At 41.4% G+C, this 27,827-nt stretch overlaps 2 protein-coding genes across 10 annotated transcripts in view; one reads left to right on the top strand and one right to left on the bottom strand.

Annotated features, from left to right (window-relative positions):
- Positions 1–1,324: 1,324 nt before the first annotated feature.
- hmbox1a (homeobox containing 1a) lies at positions 1,325–20,021 on the top strand. 7 transcript variants are annotated; one of them, XM_037542057.1, is made up of 10 exons: positions 1,325–1,640; positions 7,443–8,009; positions 8,148–8,233; positions 9,975–10,085; positions 11,958–12,114; positions 14,826–14,908; positions 15,024–15,119; positions 16,520–16,635; positions 16,831–16,887; positions 17,790–20,021. In XM_037542057.1, the coding sequence occupies exons 2-10, from the start codon at positions 7,444–7,446 to the stop codon at positions 18,114–18,116; spliced, it is 1,599 nt and encodes a 532-aa protein (XP_037397954.1). In that variant the 5' UTR covers positions 1,325–1,640; position 7,443; the 3' UTR covers positions 18,117–20,021. The 7 variants fall into 7 exon arrangements, with proteins under 7 accessions (XP_037397954.1, XP_037397953.1, XP_037397955.1 ...); XM_037542056.1 differs by having other exon boundaries at positions 16,517–16,635; XM_037542058.1 differs by having other exon boundaries at positions 1,326–1,640; positions 16,523–16,635.
- Positions 20,022–23,316: 3,295 nt separating this feature from the next.
- The window catches only part of kif13ba (kinesin family member 13Ba), a 49,999-nt gene continuing 45,488 nt past the window's right edge, over positions 23,317–27,827 (bottom strand). For all 3 annotated transcript variants that reach the window (XM_037541917.1, XM_037541919.1, XM_037541918.1), the window contains exon 40: positions 23,317–27,271. In XM_037541917.1, the coding sequence (XP_037397814.1) occupies positions 27,048–27,271 (224 nt within the window). In that variant the 3' untranslated portion in view covers positions 23,317–27,047. The remainder of the gene's footprint in view (positions 27,272–27,827) is intronic.

Genomic DNA, 27,827 nt, shown 5'->3' with positions numbered 1-27,827 from the left:
ACTACATAAATCTCTGCCTTCTCTGTAAAGGTCAGCTCTAAGCATCTGTCAGAAGACTCATAAGGATAGAGACAAGGATTCATTTTCATATCAAAATTTGAATAATTTGAATTTGAAATACGATACGACCTGTCCAGGGTGTATCCTGCCTTCCGCCCGAAGACTGCTGGGATAGGCTCCAGCACCCCACCGCGACCGTGATGGAGAAGCGGCTTAGAAAATGGATGGATGGATGGATGAATTTGAAATAATAATCAAAGCAATTTTCAATGAATCGATATTAATCAATATTACTAACTATGTAGGCTTGTGTCTTAAGCAGTTATATCTAACCTAATAACACAGATCTTGAGTTAGATCAATCAAAAGCAACAAAACACTCATTAGCTGTGACATCACAACCACAACCAAATGGCAGTCTGGTGCACCATGCTGAGAGTTCAAGCCTAAAGCCATCAAACTGAACATTCTGGTCTTCTTAGTCCAAAAAAAGGCCTGGATCTCAGTTTAAAGAAAATAATCACAGTTTAAATCACAGTTATACAAGCAGAGCCCTGCTGGTGACATCCTGCGTAAACAAAACTAATGCAAGGCCATGTCGTATTAACACGTGGGAATGAGCTCCTAATATGTGGCTACGACTTAGTAAGACATGGGAACAAGACTGTGGCCATGTGATATGGAAACAAGAAAATACCTTATTAAGCTGTGGCCAGGGCTTAATTACCTCATTCTCATTACTAAGTCGTAGCCACGCGTTATTTTCATTAACACAGGATGTCACCAGTAGGGCAGTTACAACACTGGTCAGAAAAATCGCAATAAGATCATTTACCCAAATCGTTCTGCCCTGTGGATCAGAGGACACAGGACACACCTGCACTCAGGTAAAACTGCTCCTGGGCTGCAGCTGATCTTTTTTTTCACCAGTTACCTTTTTTTTTTTTTTTTTTGCAAAATAGACCCACAATATTTAGAAACTTTTCCTATCGTTTACGCTATGTTTCCTATGATATTATCCCTGTAATCTGACCTTCTTTCATAGTAAAGCAGTGGACATTCTCTAAACTAATGAATGAAAAAAAACATCCCGCTTTTTGCATTGGTTTACGTCCCCGACGATACAGGAGCGTGTGCTGCGAAAAGTAAACTTTACAAACTTTAATAACATGCATTTAAAAAAATAAAAAAGATCGTTTTTTTTTCTCTCGTGGCAAAGGAAGTCAGAACATAATGCTACATTTTTTTCTGCAGTACAGTCTTTGCAAACAGTTGACGATGATGAAGGTGTGACATCTCTCCTCTGGATTTGTAGTTTTCAGCCCTCCAGAGTTCCGTGCACTTCAACGTTAGGCGGCAGCCGCGGGAACTACAACTCCCATGATGCCGCGCATGGCCGACTGCTCCTATCAACATGGCTTCTGTCAGTCGCACAAAGGCGAACCCTTTCTGTTGGAAAAATGCGGTGTGATTGAGGAGAGGGAGTGAGAGAGAGAGAGAGAGCCGGGGTGGGGGTTTCGGAGAATGTCTGCCGCGTGTTCGGACACGGGGCACCCGAGGAAACCCTTGCAGTAGGAGCGATCTGTTATCAATCCATTTAAATGGTGTGGTGGACGGAGGCCCAGCACTTCCAGAAGAAGGTAGGTCTGCACGAACAGACGGAGCTGAACTCAGCTTCTTATTATCGAATTTCCCCGGTCCACCTTAAATGGTGCAGCAGTTACGTTCTGGACCTTGTGGCGCCAGAATGTAACGGCTGCGTTTAAGGTGGACCGGAGAGGTTGGAGCAAGAAGCTGGCGAATAGGAAGGCAGCTTCAGCCCAGCGTATGTGCTTGTTCTTCTTGCAGTCCCTGCTGTAAAGCCAGCCGAGAAGAGAAATGACATCCATACCTGCAAATCTCTGTATTGATCCGCGGATCGTTTTGATGCAGTAGCTGCAGAAAACGGATCGGATAACATCTTCACCATCATGCATAGCAAAGCTCAGCTCAGCCTGCAAGATAACATCATATTTCAGCATCTGCAGTCTGGTTCAGCCACAGTTGCAAAGGCGCTGCAATCACTGTTATACACCAACCAGCCTCTTCATTAACTCACTTACACCTCCTTGTTTCTACCTTCACTGCACTGTCCGTTTCATCAGCTCCACCTTCATATAGGTGCACTATATGAATCTGCAGCTGCAGACTGTAGTCCATCTGTATCTCTGCATACTTTCAGCCACCTTTCACCCTGTTCTTCAGTGGTCAGGACCCAGACAGATCAGGTGTTATTTGCATGGTGGGTCACTCTCAGCCTTGCAGTGACACAGAAGCGGTGGTGCTGTTAGTGGGTGTTGTGCCGGTGTGAGTGGATCAGACACAGCAGTGATGCTGCTCCTTGGTGGTCATTTGGCCATTAAACGAGAAGGTAAAAGGGGGCTAACCAAGTATGCAGTCTGTAACTGTAGAGCTGCGAAGTGCACCGGTTAGCGGAGCTGAAAAAATGGACAGTGTGTAAATACAAGCAGGTGGACTTACTGAAGTGGCCCGTGGGTGTCAGCACCTCTACAGCTTTACACCTCACCACTCCTCGGCACACATCATACTGATCCTCCTTGCGTTTGGGGGGCCGAAGCTGATATAGAGGGAAGCTGATTTGAATGAAATGCTCTTGGACTGTATGTGGCTGTAGCCATCACTGCAGTCATTGAGACTTGAAGTTTGTAAGAGTAACTTGAATCCTGACGGTACAAACTGCTGACTGTAACTATGAAGTACAGCAGAAGACAGAGAATTGATGGCTTGACTGCTCAACAACTTTGAGCCAGGTTTGCTGACTGATATAACAGCTAATAAAAAGTTTATTACCTGTAGATTAGTGCATGCTAAAGCTTATTATGCAGTAACTACATGTACTACAGTACAAACCGGCTGGCTTATCCTTAGGTTATGGTCATATGTAAAGTATGTAATTAACAAGTTCTAATTTTAATATTATGTTCACTTTACTGGTACTCATAGTTGCAGTCATAGTTGGCTAGACTGGTGTATTTTTTTGTTTTTTTTTTACCGGGGGCTAACGGGGTCTCTCGTGGGCTGCTTTTTTGTATAACATGCACAAACTGTACAGCTGCAGGGTGTCCATATTGTAGGTGCAGCTCTGCCAGGAATGAACTCTTTTGCTCCTGAACAAGCGAACATAGTCTGTGATACACCTTAACAGTGTGACATGTTTCCTGTGGGGTCATGTGCTACACGCACAGTGCTGCAGAAATCTGTAGGTTTATTATTATTTTTGCCAAATTGCAATATGTGATGCCCGCCAACACTTCCAGACACCTCTTTGTAGAGATGAGGTGCTTGGGTGAGCAGAAATCTTTTCTGCTGACCAGATATTTAGACAGAAAACTGACCTGTGCCAGTTTTGGAGAATAAAGAAAGCTTAAATGCTCAGAATATCTCACACGACAGACACTGTAAGATCAGCTGTTACGCCGTTACACTGACTTGAGAGCAGTTGGGTCCGTTGTGAACCGTTTTGCTGTTTTATGTTCTAGCACAATGGTTGAGCGCATCATGTTGCTAATTTCCTAATGATCTCCATCAGTGTCCATGCACCTTTGGGGACTCCCAACTTTGGGGTTTAGTGTTTTTAGTTGTTTTTGAAGGAGAATGCCACCTTTTTTCCCAAAACGTTGGAATTTAGTCTGTAAAATGTAAACAAAGTTGTTCAGAATGGTTGTGAAGTGTTTAATACCTCTAATAATAATAATAACAACAACAATATTTATTCATATACCACTATAGGCCACCCAAAGTGCTTTACAGACAGGTGATAAAGCATAACAGTAATAGATGAAACTATGAGTGTTAATTCCAAATCATATAAGACAACGACACAGAGCAAATACAAAAGATAAATACAAAGAGACGTGTGATTTTAGTTCAGTGTTAAGCTAAAGAGAGATATGTTTTCAATTAAAAGTGTTCACTGAGTGTGACTGTCTAATAAAAAGTGAACCGAGCTCCACGGTTTAAAAGCAGAATACCTGAAAGAGTCTCTCCATGTTTTCTGTGTTTTGTGGAAGGTGCCTGCAGATCTAAGATCTCGTGCCTGAACATAAACGAACGCTCTGATGGAAGCGGTGCTTTAAGGTTGTTCAGGGCCTTAAAAACCAGGAACAGAACTTTCAAATCTATTCTGAATGTTACAAAAAAGTTCCCTTTCCTAAAGCTGCCTAAATCTGAATTCACTGTCTAAAGCCTGAGACGTGGTTTTATCGTAGATGAGAAGGTTTTGGGCTAAAATGTAGGTTTTGTTTAATGTGTTCATCACAGACAGGGTGCTGTAAGGCAAGAAAGGCCCTGGAAAACTTGACTAATACTTTTCCATCATCAACATTACATATAAAAACATGTGCAGGGTCACTGGTCATTTTCATGCTAAGTTAAATGACCGTGTAATGGTGCTGGAGACCTTGTGCGCCCTGGTTCCCGTCACCACCACTGTAAAGAAGTCTGAGTCAGTATCATTTTCCACAGCAAACAATTTCACATCACGCCACTCGGAGTGACTTTGTTTACATCTCACCCACTGATTTATGCAGAAATGTTCAAAAATGGATCCAGTTGAACTTCATTGCTAATGCAGGTCTTCTGTTGAAAGCCCTTACATGTAGGTATGATAAATGAAGCCGAGCTGCTATTTTACTTCCATAGTCCACCTTGGCTTGTACTAAAAGATAAAAATCGCATATGAATGTTAGAGCCGCCTGGATTATCCTTCGCCGTCTGGTCTCTGTTAATAAAACGCAAAGCTGCTCGTGAAAAGTCTGTTGCACATTCAGCAGTTCCTGATAGGAACAGTTGATTACATGACTTATATGTTCCATATGGAGCACACATTTGCAATCAAGGCAGGGCTGTAAATGCGTGTGGGGGTTTGTGCTTGTGCATGCACGCTCCAGATCTAAATGTCTGCCTTCTTATTGCTATTTTCAGTCACTGTAGCGCTGTGCGTGTGCGCCTGCGCGGGCCGCGCTCAGCAGTAAAAGAATTATTTTCAGATAAAACGCCTGTTCTGAGTGACTCATCCGCTGGTGGCTTTGTTAAAAGTAGCTTGGCTATCTCGGATGGAAATTTCTCTTGGCAGTTTTCCCTTAAGTTAACCTCCTCCTTTCCTCTTTGCAGTCTCAGCTCTCTGCCTGTGCTGCTGTGTAAAGGCCATTAAAATCCTGTAGTAATGCATGTATTATCCTTGCCCTCACCTCGGAGAGGCTCCATACTTCATCGCAGCGATCTCAGGATAAGAGTGGCAGTGAGTGCCATTGCGCTGATTGAGGCAATGACTGAAGAAACAGCAAGACTGAGATTTGGCAACTAGTAATTTTAGCTCTGGTTTAGTGTGTCAGCCTGTAATGGCCTCATCTTTCCCCAGTATTTTGGCTGGCTGCTTCTTTAATTTGCTTTTAAATGAGCAGCAGATCTTGTGCTGTATTACTGTTACATTTGACATCACTTTTTTCATGCTCTGCAGTAGAAGTGAACGTTGGAGGATCAAAGTGTCCTTATTAGTGTAAGTCAGGGACGTACAACTGGTGATTCAGCTGCGTCAGTTTAGGAGCATTAGAATTATAATATGCGGTATAGTGTACAATTACTGAGCTAGTGTAAAAAGGTGTATTCTGTTTATTGTATATATTTCTTTAGTCATAATTGTGTTCGGAATATTTTTCATGAAACAAAAATAATTCAGTCTAAGCAAAAGAATGGAATCAAATTGAATCAGATTGTTGTGAAACAACAATTGACATTGACTTGTTTCATAAAGAATTGCAGTCAAACTGGTGAATCCTCAGTTCTTCAGAGAAATCATCAGAAGGCCTAATGATTTTGAGGAACTAAAAAAGAAATATGTACATTGTAGGTTTGAGTTCGTATTTATTTGTTAGAATCATTATGCTTGTTGCATTTAAACACTGCAAGTAATTTCAGTGTTTAGATTTGAAAACACACACACACACACACACACACACACACACACATTTTCTATGCCGCCTTTCCTTCTGGTTCACAGGGGGTGTTAGGAAGCTTATCTCACTGGTCATTGGGTGGAAAGCAGGACGCACCCAGGTCGTTGGTCCATTGCATTGAAGACAGACAGACATATACATTCACGCACATCAGGAGCAGTCTAGCATGTCCAATTCATCTGACTGCCTGTCTTTGGACTGTGGGAGGAAATCCACGCAGACATTGGGAGATCATGCAAATTCCACACAGAAAGGACCCTGGACAGCGCTACCCACTGAGCCGCCATGGCGCCTGATTGAACACAAAAGGGTTAAAATCTTGAATGTCCAAATGGAAAATGATCCAGTCAGGATTCTCCCACGCCATGGTATCTGGGATGATACAACCAAGTAAGCTCTCCCATTGTTTAGGCCTTCAGGAGCTGGACTGAAGGCCTAAAGCATTAGGTTAACTACCAAAGACAGTTTACCCTTTGATTTCCAATGGGTGGCACCAGTTTTTTGAGAAAATGTCACTCCAGGCCTTCTGGAAGTTCTAGATTTGTCACTGAGAGTGAGTACAAGCTGTAACCAGGTTTCAGTTAGTTGTTAGAAATAGAAATCGAGCAGTGGCTTTTTTGTCAGGTCTCTTTACTGTAAAACTGCACCATCAAAGGTAAATATAGGTCAATGTTTGTTGCAAATTTCAAATAAAGCATGTGGACTGTGTTGTACAAGCTTCAAATGTTTGTGTGCAATCTAGAACAGCCCAAATTTAACGTTGGAGGTGACGTGGCAGAATGCAAGTGCGAGTCCAGAAACTGAGTAGCCGAGATTGGAAAAACCATAATGTCCATAAAAAAAACACGAAGTCCATAGTGAAGACCAAATGACAAGATTATAGAAAACAAGTGAAAACGTAACATCCACAATGCAAGATGAGGAGACTGAAGAAACACAGGGGTATAAATACAATGAGAGGGTGGAACCACAGGCAGGTGGAGCAGATAACAAGGGGGCAGGACCAGGGAGGAGAGACAGAAAAAAACAACAACAAAAGCACATGGCACAAAAAAGCAAAAGGCACATGGCTACAACAGAGGGGAAGAAACCACACACTCTGGAACAAGGAGGAAAATGTAACACTGTAATATTCATGTGCGCCTTCATGTGTTAGCTTTGCGCTAACATAATATTAGTGCTCCCATTGGGCAGCTAGCAGAAATTAGCATTATAAGAAGTTAGCTTTTATCTTAGTTTTTGAACTTCTGAAGTTTAATGTTTATGGTGCAAATGAAAGGCCCAGCTTTAATAGTCACAGTTTTCCACTGCTGGCCAAATACTCCACAGTAGAAGTGAATGTTTGAGGATCGGAATTATCACTTCAGTTTGAAAACTCTCTCTCTCTCTCTCTCTCTCTCTCTCTCTCTCTCTCTCTGTTTTGGACAGAATGTCTCATTACACGGAGGAGCCTCGCTTCACCATCGAGCAGATCGATCTGCTGCAGCGGCTGCGCAGGAGTGGCATGACCAAGCGGGAGATCCTGCATGCACTGGACACGCTGGACCGGCTGGAGCGCGAGCATGTGCAAAAATTTGGCCACCGTCACTCCTATGGAGGAGGAGGCGGAGGAGGTGAAGGAGTAACAGGATCCGGGCCAGGAGGTGCCTCAGCCCAGTCCAATAACAGTCATGGGAGCTCCAGCACCACTGGAGCCTCCAGTCACGCTCCAGCCTCATCCTCAACCGCCTCTGTATCCACGCAGACTGTTTTCCCCGGCAACACTCTTTCCCCGCTGTCTAACAATTATGACACCTCCCCACCCCCCACAGTCACTATGCCAATGTCCTTGATGGCGCCGCCGGCTCAGAATGGACGGGACAGTTTGGTGCCCATAAGCAACGGAACGCTCTCCCCGCCCCAGTACCCTGTTAGCACCGCCCCGGTGAGGCCTTTTGGATTTGAACCCGTGGAGGAGGAGGTGGACATTGATGACAAGGTGGAGGAGCTGATGAGGTCAGTGGACATGACTGGCATGACTGGACATTCCAGACTGACACAGTTTGCACTCTGTCACATGGATGATTTTAAATGTTTCTTTTTGTTAAATCCTCTTTCCGTCTTTTTCTGTTGTCTTTCTTTTTATCTCTCCAGAAAGGACAGTAACATCATTAAAGAGGAAATCAAGGCCTTCTTAGGGAGCCGGCGGATTTCACAGGCTGTTGTTGCCCAAGTTACAGGTTAGTACAACTGATAACAGAAGAGATGCATGACATTCAGTTCTATATGCTTTATACACTATATTGCCAAAAGTATTGTATTCACTCACCCATCCAGATCATTGAACTCAGGTGTTCCAATCATTTCCATGGCTGCAGGAGTATAAAAACAAGCCCCTAGGCCTGCAGCCTGCTTCTACAGACATTAGTGAAAGAATGAGCCGCTCTCCGGAGCTCAGTGAATTCCAGCGTGGTACCGTGATCGGACGCCACCTGTGCAACAAGTCCAGTCGTGAAAATTTCCTCACTACTAAATATTCCACAGTCCACTGTCAATGGGATTATAACAAAGTGGAAGCGATTGGGAACGACAGCAACTCAGCCACGAAGTGGTCGGCCACGTAAAATGACAGAGCGGGGTCAGCGGATGCTGAGGGGCATAGTGCGCAGAGGTCACCAACTTTCTGCAGAGTCAATCACTACAGACCTCCAGGCTTCATGTGGCCTTCAGATCAGCTCAAGAACAGCATAGAGAGCTTCATGGAATGAGTTCATGGAATGAGCCGCTGCATCCAAGCCTTACATCACCAAGCATCAAATGCAGTGGTGTACAGTACTGCCACTGGACTCTAGAGCAGTGGAGACGTGTTCTCTGGAGTGACGAATCACGCTTCTCCATCTGGCAATCTGATGGATGAGTCTGGGTTTGGTGGTTGCCAAAAGAACGGGATGTCACTCAAGTTCATATGCGTGTGGAGGCAGACGAGCGGATACTTTTGGCAGTATAGTGTAACTATTGTGAAACAGTTGTGAAACAATCTAGAAGATTGACTGCATGTATTAACACGTTGAGGAGCAGGATAGAGTACTTTTGTTTTTAAGTAAACAAGACATTGACTTTTTCCCCAGAATTGACATTGTTGACCGCATCCAGACCTTAAACCAGACCTATGACTATCGGCATAAAGCCTGGTGTGTTTCTGCACTTAGCTTGGTGAACAACCGTCTACGTTGACAGGAAGGGGCTTTTTATCTGAAAGCAATTAAGCCAATCATAAGCCTTTCTTTTGCATAACTTAAAGGGGCAGTCAGTTTTAAAACAGTGCAAGGCACTTAAGAAAAGAGTAACAAGAGAATTGACAAATGAGGTATTAATCTTATTTTCTTAACAAGCTTAGTTTTTCACTTATTACTGTATTATACAATGTGCATAAAATTAAAAAATAAATTAAAGATATAAAAATAAACTTTATCCTTCACAAAATTGAACAATATATACATAAATAAAATGATCAAAATAATCTTTACACTATTAGGGCATTTACACGTATTGCATGTGGAATTTTGCACATGAAGTATGATTATATTTCACACAGGCCTGGTGATGAATTTACAGTTAATTTCTGTAGGTGTGTGATTATAATAACCCGAGATAAATGGCAGCTGCAGTGCTGCTAGCCAGCATTTAGCCTGATAATCTAAGCTTTGTTTTCCAAGAGATGGATAAATGTCGGTGTGTGGAAGCGCGTACTAGAGATCTGCTACCAAACAGAGCCTGACAAGATATTAAGTTTGGGTCAGTTTTCCACGTAAAACGTCAGACTTGCATTGAGCTTAAGTTTGTTTTCTAATAACTAATTTTTTTTAGCATTTGTTTTTGTTTTCTGTCTGTGTAGCTAACGCCACAACCCTTTTTGTTTCTCTGCTGTATTAAGACATCGATTTGACCCCTGTGTGTCTGTGTTTTTAATGTTTTCTGCAGGTATCAGTCAGAGCCGGATCTCGCACTGGCTCCTGCAGCAGGGTTCAGACCTGAGTGAGCAGAAGAAGAGAGCGTTCTACCGCTGGTACCAGCTGGAGAAGACCACGCCCGGTAATGCCCAACCCCACACCCACCACCAGGCCCGCTAAACCCTGCTGCCCTACCTGCAGTCCCTCTTCAGCTGTTCAGCTCAATCCTTTCATTATTAAAGCGCTCATGTCCATCCACTGTGTCCTAGTCTCTGTCTAGTTAGTCCTCGGTATTTTGCAAAAGACGACACCAGCTGTATGCAGCAGTGTGTTAGAAGGCACTCCTGGGTTTATTTATTGTGCACTGTGTAGTAGACTATACTAAGAAAGTCTACAGGACTGAGACAGCTTGGAAAGGCACCTTCATAGACCCACACTTTGTATGCTATCTAAAATTTTGCTCTATTAATGTTTAATTTATGAATGCGAACAGTGGAAAGAAGTAGTCAATATGTAACTCTTTCACTAGGATAGGGTCGGCATCCATTTAAAGATCACAGAAGGCTGTGTAGAAGCCAATAATAATTGCCAGGAGTCCAAACAAATATGAGAATATGTGAGAAGAATATTCCACTGCAGTCTGTCAGCAGAAACTGCAGCGTTCATTAAAATAAACACTACACTTCATTCTAAACATAAACGACTCAAGATTCGATCAGTGCAGTGATCACACGAAATATCTCATGGCTGGGATGATGAGTAATTATATATAGATAATTAAATGTAATATTTATATTTAATTTTGTTTAAAATATTATATTTTAAAGAAAATTAGAGAAACAGTGATATTTTCATTATTTTTTTTATATAACAAAACCTCACATGTCTATTTTTGCCGTTTGTCAGTTTCTGACATCATTTGAGGCTTGTGTGTGTGAATTTTTTGATGAATGGACCAAAAGAAATGTTCCAAAATTCTTGGAAAAATGTTTGGTTCCATTCACTTAAAAGTTAGAAGTAAAGTACGTTTTTTCCTTCTCCTGTAAAGTTACCATTTTGTAGATACAAAGTTTTGGTCCAACAACAGCAACACACTGGACAGTGGAGCAAGAGAACGACCATTTCTTGGTCGTGGTTGGGATAGTGTAGTGGTTAACACCTCTGCCTTCTATGCTGTAGACTGGGGTTCAATCCCCACCTGGGCAAACACCCTACACTGTACCAATAAGAGTCCTTGGGCAAGACTCCTAACACTGCCTTGGCCTACCTGTGTAAAATGATCAAACTGTAAGTCGCTCTGGAGAAGAGCGTCAGCCAAATGCCGTAAATGTAAATGTATAATTTCTTCTCACACCAAGTCAGAGTTTTACGTACCAGAAAAAAACAGAACAAGTTCTAAAAAAGCAAACAGTTACACTAAAGGTGTATATCACATGGGAGAGAGCTGTTAACCAGCGAGTCTCACTCTCTAAAAAACAAATGATAACTTTGTCACTGTTACTGCTAAATGAATCCATTCTTCTGCGTCATATTCTTCACATGACTGATTAAGAACCAAAGTTTTGGTGTGCTAAAAAGTGCATCTGTTATCTTCAGCTGTAAGAAGCCACAGCTGTAAGAAGAGAAGGTCTCACAATGACTAAACAGTAACTGATGATTAAAAAGTAGAAGTGCTGTTTCTGATGGCATCTGCCGTGTGTCCGAGCACAGAACAGTCATCTGGAGATGAGTTCTGAAAGGTCTGGAGCACTTTTGCTTTCCTCACACCCAGTGTGCTCCATTGGCACCATAACTGGTCAGTAAAGGTGAGCAGTCAACATGGATCAAATTAAACACAAAAGCTAAATAAAATGAAAAGAGATAAGAATGAATGACCACTGAACTTAACTGTTGCTGTGAAAAAGGAGCAGTCCACCACTTCACTGCTCCACCAAGCTTCGTGTGCTTATACACACACAACATAAGAGCTGCAGTGTGGGTTGCACCGAAGATGTGTGATGTTTTTGTGCCTCAGGTGCTACTCTGGCAATGCGGCCTGCTCCGGTGGCCCTAGAGGAGATTGTGGAGTGGCATCAGACAGCTCCCCCCATCAACTGCAGCCCAGGCAGCTTCCGTCTGCGCCGTGGTAGCCGTTTCACCTGGAGGAAAGAGTGCCTCGCTGTGATGGAGAGGTGAGAGGGAGACGGCTGATGGAAACACAGCTCCAGAAATGAGTGAATTCAAATCCATTTTCTCAGTGTGGAGCTGGCATAAATCTCTGCAGCCCTTGATTATTTGGTTCAAGTCAGCTGGCAGCTAAAATAGAACAAGAATAAGGAGAGATTGTGGGTCACTGAAAAAGAAAAGTCTTTTAGTCTATTTTTAGGGTAAAAGACCTAAGAGGTTACAGTGAACAGTTCTGAATGAGTATCTCCTGGTAGAAACAAAAGCTATTCTTGTTTGCAGTGTTGCAGTGTTTGATGTTTGCAGTGTAATGGTCACTTATAGTCCTGGACAACCACAGCAGTGAATGGTTTTCCCCACTTTAAACTCATTAAAGGAAAAATTAAGCTGTACACAATCCACCCCAAACGCATTCAGAGATGTTTGGAGTCTGAAGTTTGCTTAAGTAGTTTTGCACTGGAGCGATGAGGCTAATGTAGCTTAGAAAGAGTTTAATTTAGTCTGCAAGCAGACTTTAATAACAAAAACAAACTAGCAAAGTGCAAAGTAACAAAAAACAGGGCTTAAACCAAGAAACACAAAGCACAAACAAAACACGAGGTAAGGAAAGAACAACTACATAAGACAAAGTCACAAGTGATGAGTGACAAGTAGACCAGACAACCACTGACTAAAACAAAGGGCTAGATAAAGGTTACAACAAATGGGGAACACCTGGGAGAGGGAGGAGACAGACGGCAGACAGGTGAAGATACTAATGGGGAAGGCGGGGAAAAGGCAGAGAACCAAAAACAAACACAAGCACATGGCAACAACACAGGGCAAGAAACAAACCCAAGAACAAGGGGAAACCGTGACAATTGCCCTGACGAGTGGGAGGGACCGACAATAGTTTACATACAGCAGTTTAGACATAAAACTGAGTAAGCAAAGTACAAATACCAACACACTTCTGTTGATATATAATGCTTTATGTGTCAATATTAAAACAAACTCAAATAATATTATTAATGATTAAAGGGTTCTTTGCTTTGATGTTCTTTGAATTGGTGGGAAGTGTTCATGAACGTGCAGTAGTCGGGTCTATCTAGAACCTCTTTGAAAAGCTTTACACCATAACAGTAGAAGATCCATTTTGGGTGCTATATAGAATCAGCTACAGTATATTCTCCATCAACCTGAAGAACCCTTTCATGCTTCACAGAACCCTTTAATCATGCACAGTGTTCTTTGAGTGTTCATGGTTCTATATAGAGCCATTTTCTTTACTAAAGAACCCTTGAAGTTCCATTGTTTTTAAGTATGTACGAATACAATGTAGAACGCTTACCATTGTGTCACTTAAGTAATTAGTCTGATTGGTACGTTGCTCTACGTACTTTAGTGAAACACCCAGATGGCAAATAATGAATATGATAATAATAAGAAGAAGAAAATAGAAGCACTATTATTAACTGTTATGGCATAAGTCAACAAATGATCATAGTACACTCTTAGCACAAAGGGTTCTTTGGCTTGTAGCAATAGTGGAACCCTTTTTTGGTCCTATATAGAACCTTTTTCAAAAAGGTTCTGTACAGAGCCATCTACAATGCATTCTCCATCAATCTGAAGAACCCCTTCATGATGCAAAGAACCCTTAAATCATGCAGAGGGTTCTAGGAGTATCCAAGGTTCTGTATAGGATCATTTTCCTGACTAAAGAACCCTTGAAGAGCCATGTTTTTTTAAGAGTGTACAGTAAAATGTGTTGGAAACAATTCCAGGACTGTTTACTGTTTCTTTCTTTCTGTCATTACTGACTGTGACTATGTTGGGTTTTTAATGTAATATTTGAGCTTTAAACTGTAATTGACAGCTGTATAATAATTGATATCTGGCAGCTCTTTCACTACTCAGCTATGCACTTTTTCGACGACCCCCAAAATGATCTTGCACAAGTTCAAAAAGTGGTTAGCACTTATTTGGTATTACGTACAGTATTAATCTGCAATTGCTATATTGCTATTTATATTTTTAAAGGGTCTTTATAGTAGGGACAGGGCGGGCAATATTACAGTATTTTATTGTATCATGATAATTTCACATGCAGGGAGAACATGCAACTTTGCATGTTCTCCCCGTGTCTGCGTGGGTTTCCTCCGGGTTCTCCGGTTTCCTCCCACAGTCCAAAGACATGCAGTCAGGCCAATTGGACATGCTACATTGCCCCTGGGTGTGAGGGTGTGAGTGTGTGAGTGACTGTCTGTGTCTGTCTGTCTGCCCTGCGATGGACTGGCAACCTGTCCAGGGTGTATCCCGAAGACTGCTGGGATAGGCTCCAGCACCCCCCCGCGACCCTGACGGAGAAGCGGCTTAGAAAATGGATGGATGGATGGATGATAATTTCACCATGATGCTTTATTACAAGGAGAACATAATTAGTCCTGTTTAATCAGGGCTTATATTACAAAACATTTTATATTGTGAAAATGTCTACAACAATCATGATATTGTATTTTTGCCATGTTGCCTAACCATAATTTGTAGTATTGACTGAGTAGAGTTTAATAATAAGCTGATAAGTTAACTTGACTATGTTAGACCTGGGAAAACTCGAAAACTCTAACTGTGCTGTGAATTCTGTGACCTAAGCTGACCTCTCCTACTTTAAGTATGCCTAGTTTATTGGCGCACTAATTCGGTCTGGACCATGTCATTGTTTTTGTTTTCTTTCTAGCTACTTTAATGATAATCAGTACCCTGATGAGGCTAAGAGGGAGGAAATAGCCAATGCCTGCAATGCAGTTATACAGAAACCAGGTAGGACTGCTCTGTAAAACAAGGTGAAGGCTTTTAATACTGAACTGTAATGGCTGGAGTTTGTACAGTAGTTTTGAACATGTACTGGTGAATTGTGCCTTGCCCTTCTGTTTAGGAAAGAAGCTTTCTGATCTAGAACGGGTCACGTCTCTAAAAGTGTACAACTGGTTTGCTAATCGGAGGAAGGAGATAAAGAGAAGAGCCAATATAGGTAATGTTGAAGGCCTTTGGGGACGGGGCTTGATGTACAGTGCTGTGCAGGAATCACCTGCGAAAGTGAGATGTTAAACCATTTATGTGTGCAGTTCAAGAAGTTCTGACGTTAGAACTGACATTTAAAATAAGTAAGTAAACAATAGACTGTAATTTGATGTATGTGAGTGTTTTAGCTTATCCCATTTCCAGGGCTCTCCTGAAGGCAAGTCTAGTATTTACCGTTGCCATCCAGTACCTAGTTTATCTGGAAAAAATGTGCTGCTGATGGAACTTAACAAATCAATGTGATGACTGGAGTACAGACTGGAGTACAGCTAGAAGTCAAGAAGTAAACCTGTGGTCTTCCAACTGCATTCTTCTTACTAATAATAACGTTACTGAAAACAAAGATTCTCACTGTGTTTATAGTATTGATCTTTTTTTGTATTTATTTTAATGTTATTAAACGGATTTACCAGGAATGCATATTCCAATTACTTTTGATATTCTAGTATCTGTAAGAGTTAATGAACAGATAGTTGATTAACCGTAGAGAAAGAAAAAAAAACCAGCAGCATTAATGAAAACACGCTTGATTATTCAAAACACTGCTGAGGAAAATCAGTAGGTTTTTTTATGTTGGTGAGTTACAGAGGCAGCCTCTTATAAGTGAATGAGCTAAGGAACATGCTCATGTTCAGGCACTCACGTTTCGGAATTGTGAAATATAACATTATATACTCACAAATAAGCAAAACTGTTGGAACTGTTGTCCTGTATACTTTCTCTTCCCGTGATGAAATGCAGCAAATACCTGAATAGTGATTTCACGTTTTTAAATGCTGGCACCTCAGGTGGTTAACTGGTGCTGGTTTAGCTGGTCATCCAACATATTGTTGCTGTTGCGACAAAGTGAATCTCCATTTTTGTCGTTTTTCTACTTTTTTGCACCATTTTAGGCTCCACTTGGTCTTTACATTGTCTTATAATTTCGTGATGAATGGACCGATAGAAATTGACCACAATTGCTTGGAATAAAAAGTCTAATTGCATTGACTTTCGTTAAGAAAGTTTTTTACATCGCCTTTACAATGTTACAATTTTAGAAGTACAACATTTAGTTCTGACAGCGGCGATTTGCTGGCTTTGTTGGTGATCAGCTGCTCTAGTCTCTGCTGGTCTGTGACTGGCAAAAAATACCTAGTGCCACAATGAAGAGTTTTCATAGCTGTTACACAGTTCTGGATATTATACAGCAGCATTCATGTAAAATGATGCTTTGGTGAATCATATTGTTTATCTCAGTATTTATGAGATAAATAAACTCAAGTATCTTTGTCAGAAATAGAGAAAACTGCTTCCCGTCTTCTGCGACCTCAGATATGTTATGGCAAGGTGTGTGTTTTTTCGAAGAAGCAGCAATCCTGGAGAGCCATGGGATTGATGTGCAGAGCCCAGGGGGACAGTCCAACAGCGACGAGATTGATGGCAACGACTACAGTGAGCCAGCGGCTGAGCAGGGGTTAGGGCCGGTAAGGACCGCACTTATTACACCTTGAATAGTTACTCGCACTATTTTAAAAACATTCAAGTCTGCTGCAATCCAGCCTCCATCGATCCAGTGTCATTAATCTCAAACATTGATCTGAGAAGACTGCCTTGCCTGAACAGAAATGACTGCAGATTCAAACGATCATAGAGCTGTGATTTCATCTTTTTTTAAAAAGAGAGCAGTGGCCAGAGGCTTTGGTTTCAGCAGAGGGGACCTGTCCTCCCCCGTTCAGGTATGCAGGACATGCTTAGAGCTGGAAACACAGACAGAAAATCAGTTAACAACACAAAGGCTTCACTCACGTTTACCACTGCATGTGGAGGTATTACACTCATTCCTACTGATGATCGATAGGATACATGCACTTGGCGTTCCCCTAACTGCATGACAAAAACAAACTGAAAACTGCTATGCATGTGTTATTACACATGTGTAAATGCTCACTTGGTTTGTGTGATAGCTTTGCATCTGAACAAGCACCCTTTATTACCATCTGACTCAAAATATAAGAACACATGCATGATAAATCAACTGATTTACCCAACAAAGCCTTTTTCGTGTGTAACCATAATGTACAGTGCTGGGCAAAAGTCTTAGGCCCGTTGAGAAGGCTGTTAATGTGGGCAGTATGCATTTATTTGCTTGGAAACGCACTAACATTGGCATAAATACAAAGAGATATTAATGTCATACTATTTTCAAACCTCTCCTTAAGAAAGCCAGAACCTAGTTTATCTAATCTTTCAATAGATTACGTCAAATGTGCTGGTGATGGAGCTTAATAAATCCATGCAATGGCTGGTTGGACAAGAAGAACCAAATCAGTATTCTTCTAACCAGCAAACAAGAACTTTTCTACTGTATCAATGCTTATTTGTATTTATTCTAATATCATGAGCTTTTCCAAGTAAAAACATATTTAATGCCCTAATAAATACTTTTTAAACGGTTTTCTTGGCTGGCCGAAGGCTTTTGCACAGTGTTGTAGCCTTTGTTCGCTTTAACAGCACACCAGTATGAGTTAGGCAAATTATCACAGCTTTTTACTTATTGCCTCTGCACACCAGAAACCAAGCCAGAGAGCAGGCCCCATTTTGAATGGAGTGATCTAAAAGGCCATTCTTGCGGTTGTAGGTGCCCACTCTGCTTCCCGGCTGGTTGGCTGCCTGGCCGGGCCTGGGTCTGGGTCTGGGTCTGGGCCCAGGCAGGGCGGGGCCTCCCAGAGGGGCGGGGCCGGGCCGTCAGGGCAGTGGGGCGGGGCAGCAGGCGGAGAGCTCCAGACTGACTGCTGTCTCCTGGTCTCCCTCCTCCCCCCAGGATGATGGCACGGGCCCCAGCGAGCACCAGGACCCCATCACCCTGGCTGTGGAGATGGCGGCGGTCAACCACACCATCCTGGCGCTGGCCCAGCAAGGAAGGGGCAGCAACGACATCAAGGCAGAGGTGCTCGATGACGACTGAGGACCCCTTCAAACACACACGCATATGCATACACACTCACAGTACTGCGCACAAGCCGTAGGCCATCTGAGAGTATTATCATAAAGGCTATTTATCTGGGCAGTGAGTATTTCTTTGTAGGCAGCAATGTGGGGACTGTGGGCCGATGCTGATATCCAGTACTTTTCATGTACATATCTGCTGACACGTAAACATTTATAAAAAGTAGAAAACGGGACTGCGTCTGTCTGGATTAGCATTACAGAGAAATGTAATATCTTTGTTTATTAGGGTTAGCAATACAGGAAAATGAATAAAATACAGATGGTTTAGCATTTTAGGAGCCCAGCATCACCTAAACAGTCTGCTCTTCCAGAGTACAGTAAATACCTCATCAAATATTGAAACATCAGTAAATTCTAAACATCTGTCTGATGCTGATCTTTTTTTTTTAGCAGTTGTCTGCCGATGCCAGTATGATTACAATATTATCAAGCATCCCTATTTATTGCTCTGCTAAAGGCTATCAATAAACATACATTCAGTAAATTTGATTTTATTCCTGTCAGCGTATCAACCATTTCCAGTCCTCTCCTCAAATAAGCTCAGTATTTGCAGAATCTTTTCAATACCTCAACTAAGCAGTGCTTCATTAAGTTATGTTTCATTAAGATAAATCAGGTGTCCCGATGGTGGGATTAAACAAATCCAGGCTTTCAGTAATTTTAAGAAATTCTTGTTACGTTTTAGTCTATTAATGCTTATTTGTATTTATTCTAATAGTATATATGTTTTTACATGCAAAACAAATGTAATGTCCAGATAAATAGCTTTAAACAGTGTCCTTGGCTGGCCTAAGACTTGTACACAATATGGTACTACATACTTTTCTGTACACTGTATCTGCCAAAGGGGGAGATGGGGTCAGGGTGGGGGCAGCGAGTCAAGTAAGCTTTGTGTTATTGAAGAGAGATAAGAGTGGAAATGCTGTGATACGGCTGTGTGCGGGGCTTTGCCACTGATAGCCAAAGCTAGTGCAGAAGTTTAGAGACAGAAACCCCACATGACCCCCACCTACTTCCCTCCTACAACTGCCACCTCAGTACCATAATATTCATATGGTGCCCCACCAAAAGTCCTCAGTTACAATATATGCTCCATGAATAAAGTCAGATAAACAGAAGCTTAAAGCTTTAACAGAAGAAATGAATAACTCGACTAAATGTTGTTAACAGTAAATGGAAGGTAGTGGCTATTAGCGTGACATCATTTACGCTGATTGCTGGTTTCTTTCATTCACTCTTAGCAACGTTCATGTTTTTGGCTAACTGTTCTATATGAGAGAACATCCTCACAGCCGGCAAGGAAACATTTTCCTCTCAGTTTCAGTTTCGATTTCTCGAGAGTGATATGATCCCTCTCCCTGCTCTACCTGTGGCAGTACAAGGCTGTTCCCTCTATGGCAGTGTTCCTCAAGTCTCCTCCGAGTCTGTGGATTGGTTTATTTCCTCGCTCTGACACACGTAGTGAAACAGAGTTGGGTCAAGTGTGTTAGAGCAGGGAGACCATTAAAGGGCCCATATTGTGCAAGATCATTGGAAAGGGTTCAAAACGTAGTGTTCTGTGTTTGATGGTTTTACGATGCTGAAACACTGTAGTCCAGAAAATAGACGGATTATGTTTGTGGAGGTATCACCAGATGTACTACAGCTGTATGCAAATGTTTGAACGCCCCAAACAAATGATGTTTCATTGATTTTTTTTTTTTGAAACACGTCCTGTACAGGGAAGTGATTTGGCATTTTTAATTTTTCTGCAATTTTTAGAGCACAATTTCTGTCCATTTATTGAGTTTAAAATATTTTAAAAAGCATACAGTATAACTTTTGCACAAATAGTCCAATATATTCAATATTACTATATATATACCAGGTGATTCGAAAAGATTCATCCGATTTCAAAATGATTTATTTCAGTTTCTAAATCATTACAGAACAATCCAGTAAATTGTAAACGGTTTAAATGAGCATAAAGTTTATTATGTAATTTTACAAGTGCTCAATATGAACCTCCTCCAGCTCCATCCTCGAATGAGCATGTCGGGTGTCGCTGCACTCACGGCTCTTTCAGTGCGATTTCGGAGATCGGCCAGTGTTGTGGAACCTTGTTGGAGGTTCACTGACAAAATCACCCTGCGCAGTTATGACGGATTCACTCTTATTGACGTGGAAAACGCAGAACGCTTTCTGCTCAGGGGTCTCCATCTCCTCAGAAACTCTATGACCCTCTTTCAATTGGTGTGGAAATGGTGCCTAGACTCACAGTTGTGAAAATATGGTGCTTTGAAGTCAATGATCAATCAACGTTGCATCAATTTTGTGTTTTTTCAGTTTTTGACTATTTGAAAATATATATAGTAAGCATTTATATAAATGGCCCGTTTTCAATTGAGGTTCGGTTACACGTGTCTTAGATGCAGTAACAGCCTGTTTTTAAGTCTAGCAGATAAAGAGAGGTCATGTAAAACGGAGTTATGAACCCACACATATAGGTTGGCTTTATTGAGAAAAAGTGGAATATAAGAGAAATACACAATATGGACCCTTTAAAATGTACCGTGCAGTGGGATCGGGACACACTGCTCTTAGATGCTGCCACCACCTCCTGGCCTGTGGTTGTTGGTCATGGTAGCCTCCTGTACTTCAGCTACCTGTGAATGCGTATGTATGTCTTCTGTAGTGATCTGAGCCTTGCTCATGTGCTTCAGCATCACCTGACCAGGGTCAGGTCGGCTCTTCTACAGGCTTCTTAAAAAGCAATCGGACAAATGCTGTTAATTGCGCCATGTGTAACCTCATAGTATTCTATAGTTGGGTGCTGTACTGAACACTAAAGAGCGCGAAGCTTTGGAGCTGCGAACGGATCGAGCAGCGCAGGACTGGAGAATGTAGCAGCAGCTTAGGTGAATGTTCAGCAGGAATATGGACTCCACAGTTTTGTGGTAATGTAATATTAAGGTACATACCGATTAATGTTGATCTTATTTGATTTGAGAAGATGATTGTAAATGGTTACAATTGTGTCATTCTTAATTAATAGATATCGAGAACTGCAGTGGAATGAACCACTTTAATAAATTCCCAATTCAGTCTTTATTTAAATTATATCCACTTTAAGTGTCATCATGAGTAGATGTAGAGATTCTCGCAATGTCACTTTAGGGACGAAGGCCCGAGTGGATCGAAATATGATTTCAATGATCTTACTCCTCATAATCATGTATTTTTGTTCTCCTATCTGCTACTTTTCCAATCAGAGAGAGAAGTGGAGAGTTTAGAAGAGACTCAGCTGCGCTTCGCGAATCAAGTGCAGTGCTGTTAGAGAACGATACCCACCGCCTGCTATTTTAAACGCTCTTCAGTCTCTTAAAATGCTAATTTCAATGTGAAATACACAGTGATGGTCAAAGATAAGCTCTTTAGATTTAAACGCAACGATTGAATCGCATAAGGTCTAACATCTGAGATGCAGGCTGCTTCTAAGCTTGTAAATTTCTGGCTTTTTGAGTTATTTTTGGAAAGCAATCAAAAGAGAAATGATGACAAAATGAATTTCTCACCTTAAGGCAACAATCCTGCAAAGCAGGAGTGTCAATTATGACTGAGCGAAATGCTTTTGCATGTATTTCGTGTCGTTTTTCATAACCTCGCGTTTCATTTCTCTTCGTTCTCTCGGAATATAAAACACTCTCAGAGCTAAATTGCGCTCTTTTCGCACAAGGGGTCATTAGTATCAGATGGAACCTAATCACATTTCACTGTAGGACTTGCAGTCTCTGTGAGGATTACGAATCTCCTCCCACTGCTTGAGTAAATGAGACAAGTGGAAGCAGAAAGTGGCATTTGACAATCTCAATCAATCTCAATTTCCAAGCATGTTCCACTTAAAAAATAAAAGATAAAAAAAAAGAAGAGGAAAAAGGACAAACTGATTATACCACGTTTCTGTTTTAGTCTCAAGCAGGTCTAAATTGAAGATTTAATTGCTGTAGTCCATCTGTCCTTAATGAAGGAACGATGAGAAGAGGCCCGAGTCACCGAAGAGTCTTCAGAAAGTGCCAACGGTTCGTCTTAAATACTTTATTTGATGCGGGTCTGTCGTGGTCCTGTCCTTGTGCTCAGAAGGGCGCGGTGTGATTTTTATATCATTTGCCTACTGTCAGCGGAAATCTGACATCAGTGACCTCTCTTAATGTAATCCCTTTATTCATTATAACTCTGTCGTCTTACTATCGATATCATGCTCCAACCTTCATGACGTCCACGGTTAAATCCTCGCTTGCGGAGAAGAACCCGAACGCCCGCTCGGGGCAGAATCGGCTGTAACTGACTGTTTCTGTTCGAGGGAAACCATGAGGGAGTTTGATTGTCCTGTTAATCTGTCCATGTTCAATATGTGAATATATTAAGAAATATATAAATATTATATACAATTATATGACAAATACTGTTGTATCAACTCAAAATAGTTAAATCATGTATCTCCTATTTCAGAATTTAGTGCCTTTTTTGGACAGTAGACTGTTCAGTAATTAATATGTAGTATATGTATGCTTTATTACTTTTTTAAGACTTTTTTTTTTAAGACTTGTGTTTATTTTAGTACTGTATCTTCTAGAGAATAAAGACTGATCAATGACGAATGAGACTGTCTGTGAATTTTGCACTTCTGTTGTGAAAACTCTATTATTGATATAGTCATATGCAAAAGTTTGGGTGCCCTGGTGAAATCACGTTTTGTTTATTTCTGAGTGAAAATGTTTTTTAAAGAGATTCAACTTAAATGTGACTTTTTTCCTGCATATTTTTGCACAAATGTACATATTGGGAAACATATGCCATAACCTTTACACAACTTGTATAAAATGTGCCCCAGACGTTTGCTCTCTGTTATTTGAGGATGTAAACTTATTTTCACTTAGAACATAATTTGATCCGGGGCCAGCCTGGCTACTGGCTACACTCACAAGACTTATTGCACAATTCCAACGTTTTGCTGTGTAATCTTTCTGCTTTGATGGGTCACCTGAAAAGATTCACATTCACACAGCTCTGAAAACATCAGATCTGTGTCATTAAGGCAAAACAACTGAATTTGTGCCACTTCACTCAAACCTGGTAACCTAAAGACTGTGACCAATTAAATGAGTCAAGCACATTAATATTGGTAATTCAATTCACTTTTTATTTTTCCTTTACAGGGAGATTATTGTACAATTGATATAAAAGAAATTATAAATGAATTATACATGATTATTCTTTGGATATCAGCATAGAATTACAAATAATTAAATTAATCCCAAACTTGTGCTCAGATTGGAGTCTCAGAATGCACCTATATACACACACACACACACACACACACACACACACACACACACACACACACACAAACATATACTCTGCAATAGACACACTCACACAATCAACAAGTGAGGAAATGATTCATGACTATAAAAAAAAAAAAAAAACACTGAAAACTCCAGGACGAGGCACAGACCAGTGTCGGAGAACAATAGCAGTGTACAGGGAACCGCACTCGAGCGAGAGAGAGTGAGAGAGAGAGAGAGTGAGAGAGAGCAAAAAGGGCAGAGTTTCTGCAAAGAGCGCTGTTGCACATCTGTGTAAACAGAGACAGCAGAGCGCTTTTCTCCCCAAAAAGCCCACTCTCTCCGCCACAGTCCCTGTGGGGTGATTTTTAAATCGGAAGAGAGCACTTTTATCCACGCTGGCACGACGCCAACATAGTCACTGACCCAGCAGGAGAGGAGCTGAAAGGCCACTTTGTGGTCGCTTTAATATTGCTCTGAATCACTTTGAGAAACTGCAGGCCAGACATGAATATTAATAGCATGAAAACACATGATTATTAATATACATACGCCACTGCAAACAAGGTAAAACTAGGGCTGGGTCTCCAAATTCAATACTTTAAAGTCACAGACCAAATTACTTCAATAAAGCGGAATGCAGAGTAAATCACAGGTGTCAGGATCCAGTCCTCATGGGCCAAAACACCACAGATTTCAGCCTCATTAAACAGACCTGATTCAGCTCATCAGCTAATTAGCCAGACCTTCATGAACTGAATTCAGAGCGTAAGATGAGGGGGGTAAACGCTAAATCCGCAGCACTCTGGCCCGGGAGGTCCCCAGTTTGACATGCCTGCAGTATAGCAGTCTGCTGAATAAATACAAACAGCAGTGTTGCTGGACACTCCCCACTAGTCTTCCAAGCCGAGACTGCTGGGTACCACGCTGGCACTGGAACTGTTGGAATGTATATTTTTTGCTGCCAATTGAAAGATAATTAAAAAGAAAATAAACAAAAAAGTATGTGTACAATTTTTCATCTTTGCTATAGATTTAGAAAATGTGAAGTTTTTAATATAGTTTTGTATTGAACGATAAAAACTATTGTTCAGGAATTTGTAATCAAAGTTGAGGAATCTGTATTTGTATCGGTATCGAAGTACTGAACGACACCCAGCCCTAGGAAAAACCTCAATGCAAGGTCATGAAATCACGTGATCACTGGGTTAGATAAATCAACAGTAAATCATAAAAAAAAAATCAAATTGCACTTGAACATTAAAACATGCTATCCTTGCAAAATACAGTATTTTGCCTCAGTAATACCCATGTTGGTCATTGAAATGAAAGATGTGGAAGGGGATCCCTTTACTGAGAACCAAACAGTTAACATTAAGGTCACTTCCCCTCTCATGATAACCAGTATGCATGTAAGGTCACTGTGGCCAGCACTCAAGATGATATGAAATATCCTCATAACTCACTGCATACAAAAACAAATATTTTAGGTCTTTCAACTGAAAGCTGTTAAGACGCCTAATACAACACTCCACCAGTGTAACGTGAGAGCCATGGGCCAGACAGACAACGACGAATAACGAAGAAACTTTAGTTTCCCTTGTCTGATGTCTCCGCACACCAGTCTGATCAAAGCAGCGTTTCAGTTGTGCTACTTGTGCGTTTTAATTTATTGATGCACGAGGCACAGATATGAATAAGGATATGTTTTCAGGACTGAGACAGTTTCAAAAGTCTCGAAGTCTCTTTCTGCAATGAGGAGAGGAAGAAACAGTGTCTAATGATGATGCACACATGTATTGCGTGCATATATTTCTTATAATAGAAGACTCTGGGCTTATCAAATGGAAAAATATCAAGAAAATAAATACTACTTTAATGGAACTGTACCCCTTTTTAGGGACAGGATATTTATTTTGTCAGGTTTAACAGTAAAATGCAATGGCTTTATACTTCAGCACCAAGTCCTACAATATGCAGAGTTTCTGTGGTTTGATTAACTTGCTAGAAAATAAAATACCCACTGGGTGGGCACACATCTAATATAAATCCAATGTGCAAATTAAGTTTTAATTCAACGAATTTCTACATTTTTAGGAAAATCATTACACCTACCTATAATCATTAAAATATATTTCAATAATCTGAAATTGCATTAGAAATCACATGACGACTTGAAGGATAAAAATGCAATGGTATAACCCATCCTTCTTGTCCCCTCTGATGTGCAAAGATTATTTAGGAAATTATACAGAATCATGCTTCTTATGCATTAAATTGTGTGCATGTTTTGTTATGTAGTGGCGCAAAATGCTCGATATATTTCAGGAAATGACTTTTGATGATACAAATAAAAAACAGTTTAGGTATTGTCAGGAATTTGTCCATACTGTCTTCTATAGTGTCCTTGCTAAATGCATTAATCAGAACAGAAGATTTCTCATGGAAGACTGAACTTCATGAGCCACTAAAATCCTAATTTTTCAGTAACTGTTCAAACGGTTCATTAGGTACATTTTCTGTCAGCATCATTACAAACGCCCCTATAAAGGACCTTATTCCAGTGCAACTTTAAAACCTTTGCAAGGCAGCTCAGTTCAGTTTATCTAACCATTTCATACTGAAAATCCTTTAAAAGTTTTCCAGTTACCATTAATAGCCTGTGTGTCCAAAACTGACTTGAATCAGAAACACAGGCCATCACACTACATCACAGTTAAATCAACATGCATGGAGCTCTGCTGGACAGAGGCATCCAGTGGCCTTTTCCCTGTAAACTACTCCTAGACTTTTATCCCAATGCCACTCCAAAATTCCATCTTTTCTCTTACTGATCCACTAACTGTAGTACTTCACAACAACACAGCACTAATAACTGCCTCCACTTTACCATTACATAAAGACAAAATATGAACAAAACCACCTTCAAAACCGGATCACTTATTATACCTGCTTACAGTCATACTGTTGGCAGCTTAGGGTGCAAAACCTTCGGACTCTTATGACAGGCACAACCAATATCTCTGACCAGTCCCTGAGATGACCTTGCGCTGACAATAGGCATTCTCACTAGTGTTAAGAAGGAATAAGGGGATGTCTATAAAAATAAAAGCTGAATTCACAAAAGGCACAATCTGGAAACTTATCGAGGATTTCTGACTGAACAGAGAAGGTCAATCATGAATAAATCACTTAAAAAAAAAAAGTCTACAAAAGGATTCTTGAGGAAAAGATATGGGCAGGACAAGAACGATGGTTTGACCCCAAAGATCTGGAAGCCTCATTCGGTCAAAGTTCTGAAGTTAGTTTAAGGTCTTTTTAACTTGAGGTGACCCATCACACTCCCACAGTTCATTCAGTATTGCCGTTCCTCGGTGCTACACGTCTTGAAAGCACTTAAGCTGGTGTAGAGCCATTGAGGTGTGGGTGAAGTAATGCTGTACCAGCTCACATGAGCACCAGAACTGCAGCCTCAGCAGACTGAGGAAGAGCACAGAGCACACAAGTCTTCCTCAGGCAGGCACACATAAGCTGAGGTTCCACTTGGTCTGGAACGACAGCGCTTAGCTGCTCCAGGATTTTCGGTTCTGTCCTTTCTGGATCGTTGCGCCAGAACCTCCCCTTATCTGGGGTAACAAGGCAGACTGACTGAACTCTCCACTGCGCCGGTTCTCCCCATGCTGCTTGGACCCCTCTCGTCGACTGACTCGATCTGGTCGCACCAGCACTCCATAACCAGGGTTACAGCGGAAGTACTGACGGCCTTCTACCGAGCCATCATTCTTTCCTGGGGGGAAATAAAAACAAAGACAAAAAAAAGTTTTACTAGAAAGTGTGTTAAAGCAAAATGTTAAGATTAAGTGACCCTTATTAGTCCCACAACAGGGAAATTTCACCTCCGCATTTGACCCATCTGTGAAGTGAAACACCACATACACTCTAGTGAGCACACACACACTAGGAGGCAGTGAGCACACTTGCCCAGAGCGGTAGGCAGCCCAACCTGCATGCGCCTGGGGAGCAGTTGAGGGTTAGGTGTCTTGCTCAAGGACACCTCAGTCATGTGCTGTTGGCTCCGGGGATTGAACCGGAGACCTTCCGGTCACGAGGCTGGTTCCCTAACCTCCAGCCCATGACTGCCCCAAAATTTAAGTGATTCTTTAGTTCTGTAATGGAGCTGTAGCTAACAAGTAAAAAGAGGCTTCAAAATTCCAAGTCAGACAGCCTCTCACACATAAAGGCAATGTCACTGAGTTTTAGTCACAGACTAAGATTTTGCAAAGACTGGGGATCTTACAGGGCCACTATTTGCAAGACTAGATTTTTGAGATTATTTTCCATCA

The sequence above is a fragment of the Pygocentrus nattereri genome, chromosome 10 (genome assembly GCF_015220715.1).
Source record: "Pygocentrus nattereri isolate fPygNat1 chromosome 10, fPygNat1.pri, whole genome shotgun sequence".
NCBI lineage: Eukaryota > Metazoa > Chordata > Actinopteri > Characiformes > Serrasalmidae > Pygocentrus > Pygocentrus nattereri.
This window is presented reverse-complemented; position numbering and strand designations above follow the sequence as displayed.

Excerpts from the sequence above, each read along its gene's own strand:
- hmbox1a (XM_037542056.1), top strand. The coding sequence starts at position 7,444 with ATGTCTCATTACACGGAGGAGCCTCGCTTCACCATCGAGCAGATCGAT. Across the intron at positions 16,636-16,830 it reads CTGAGCAGGGGTTAGGGCCG|AGAGCAGTGGCCAGAGGCTT; the intron begins GTAAGGACCGCA and ends TTTTTTAAAAAG. Across the intron at positions 16,888-17,789 it reads ACCTGTCCTCCCCCGTTCAG|GTGCCCACTCTGCTTCCCGG; the intron begins GTATGCAGGACA and ends TTGCGGTTGTAG.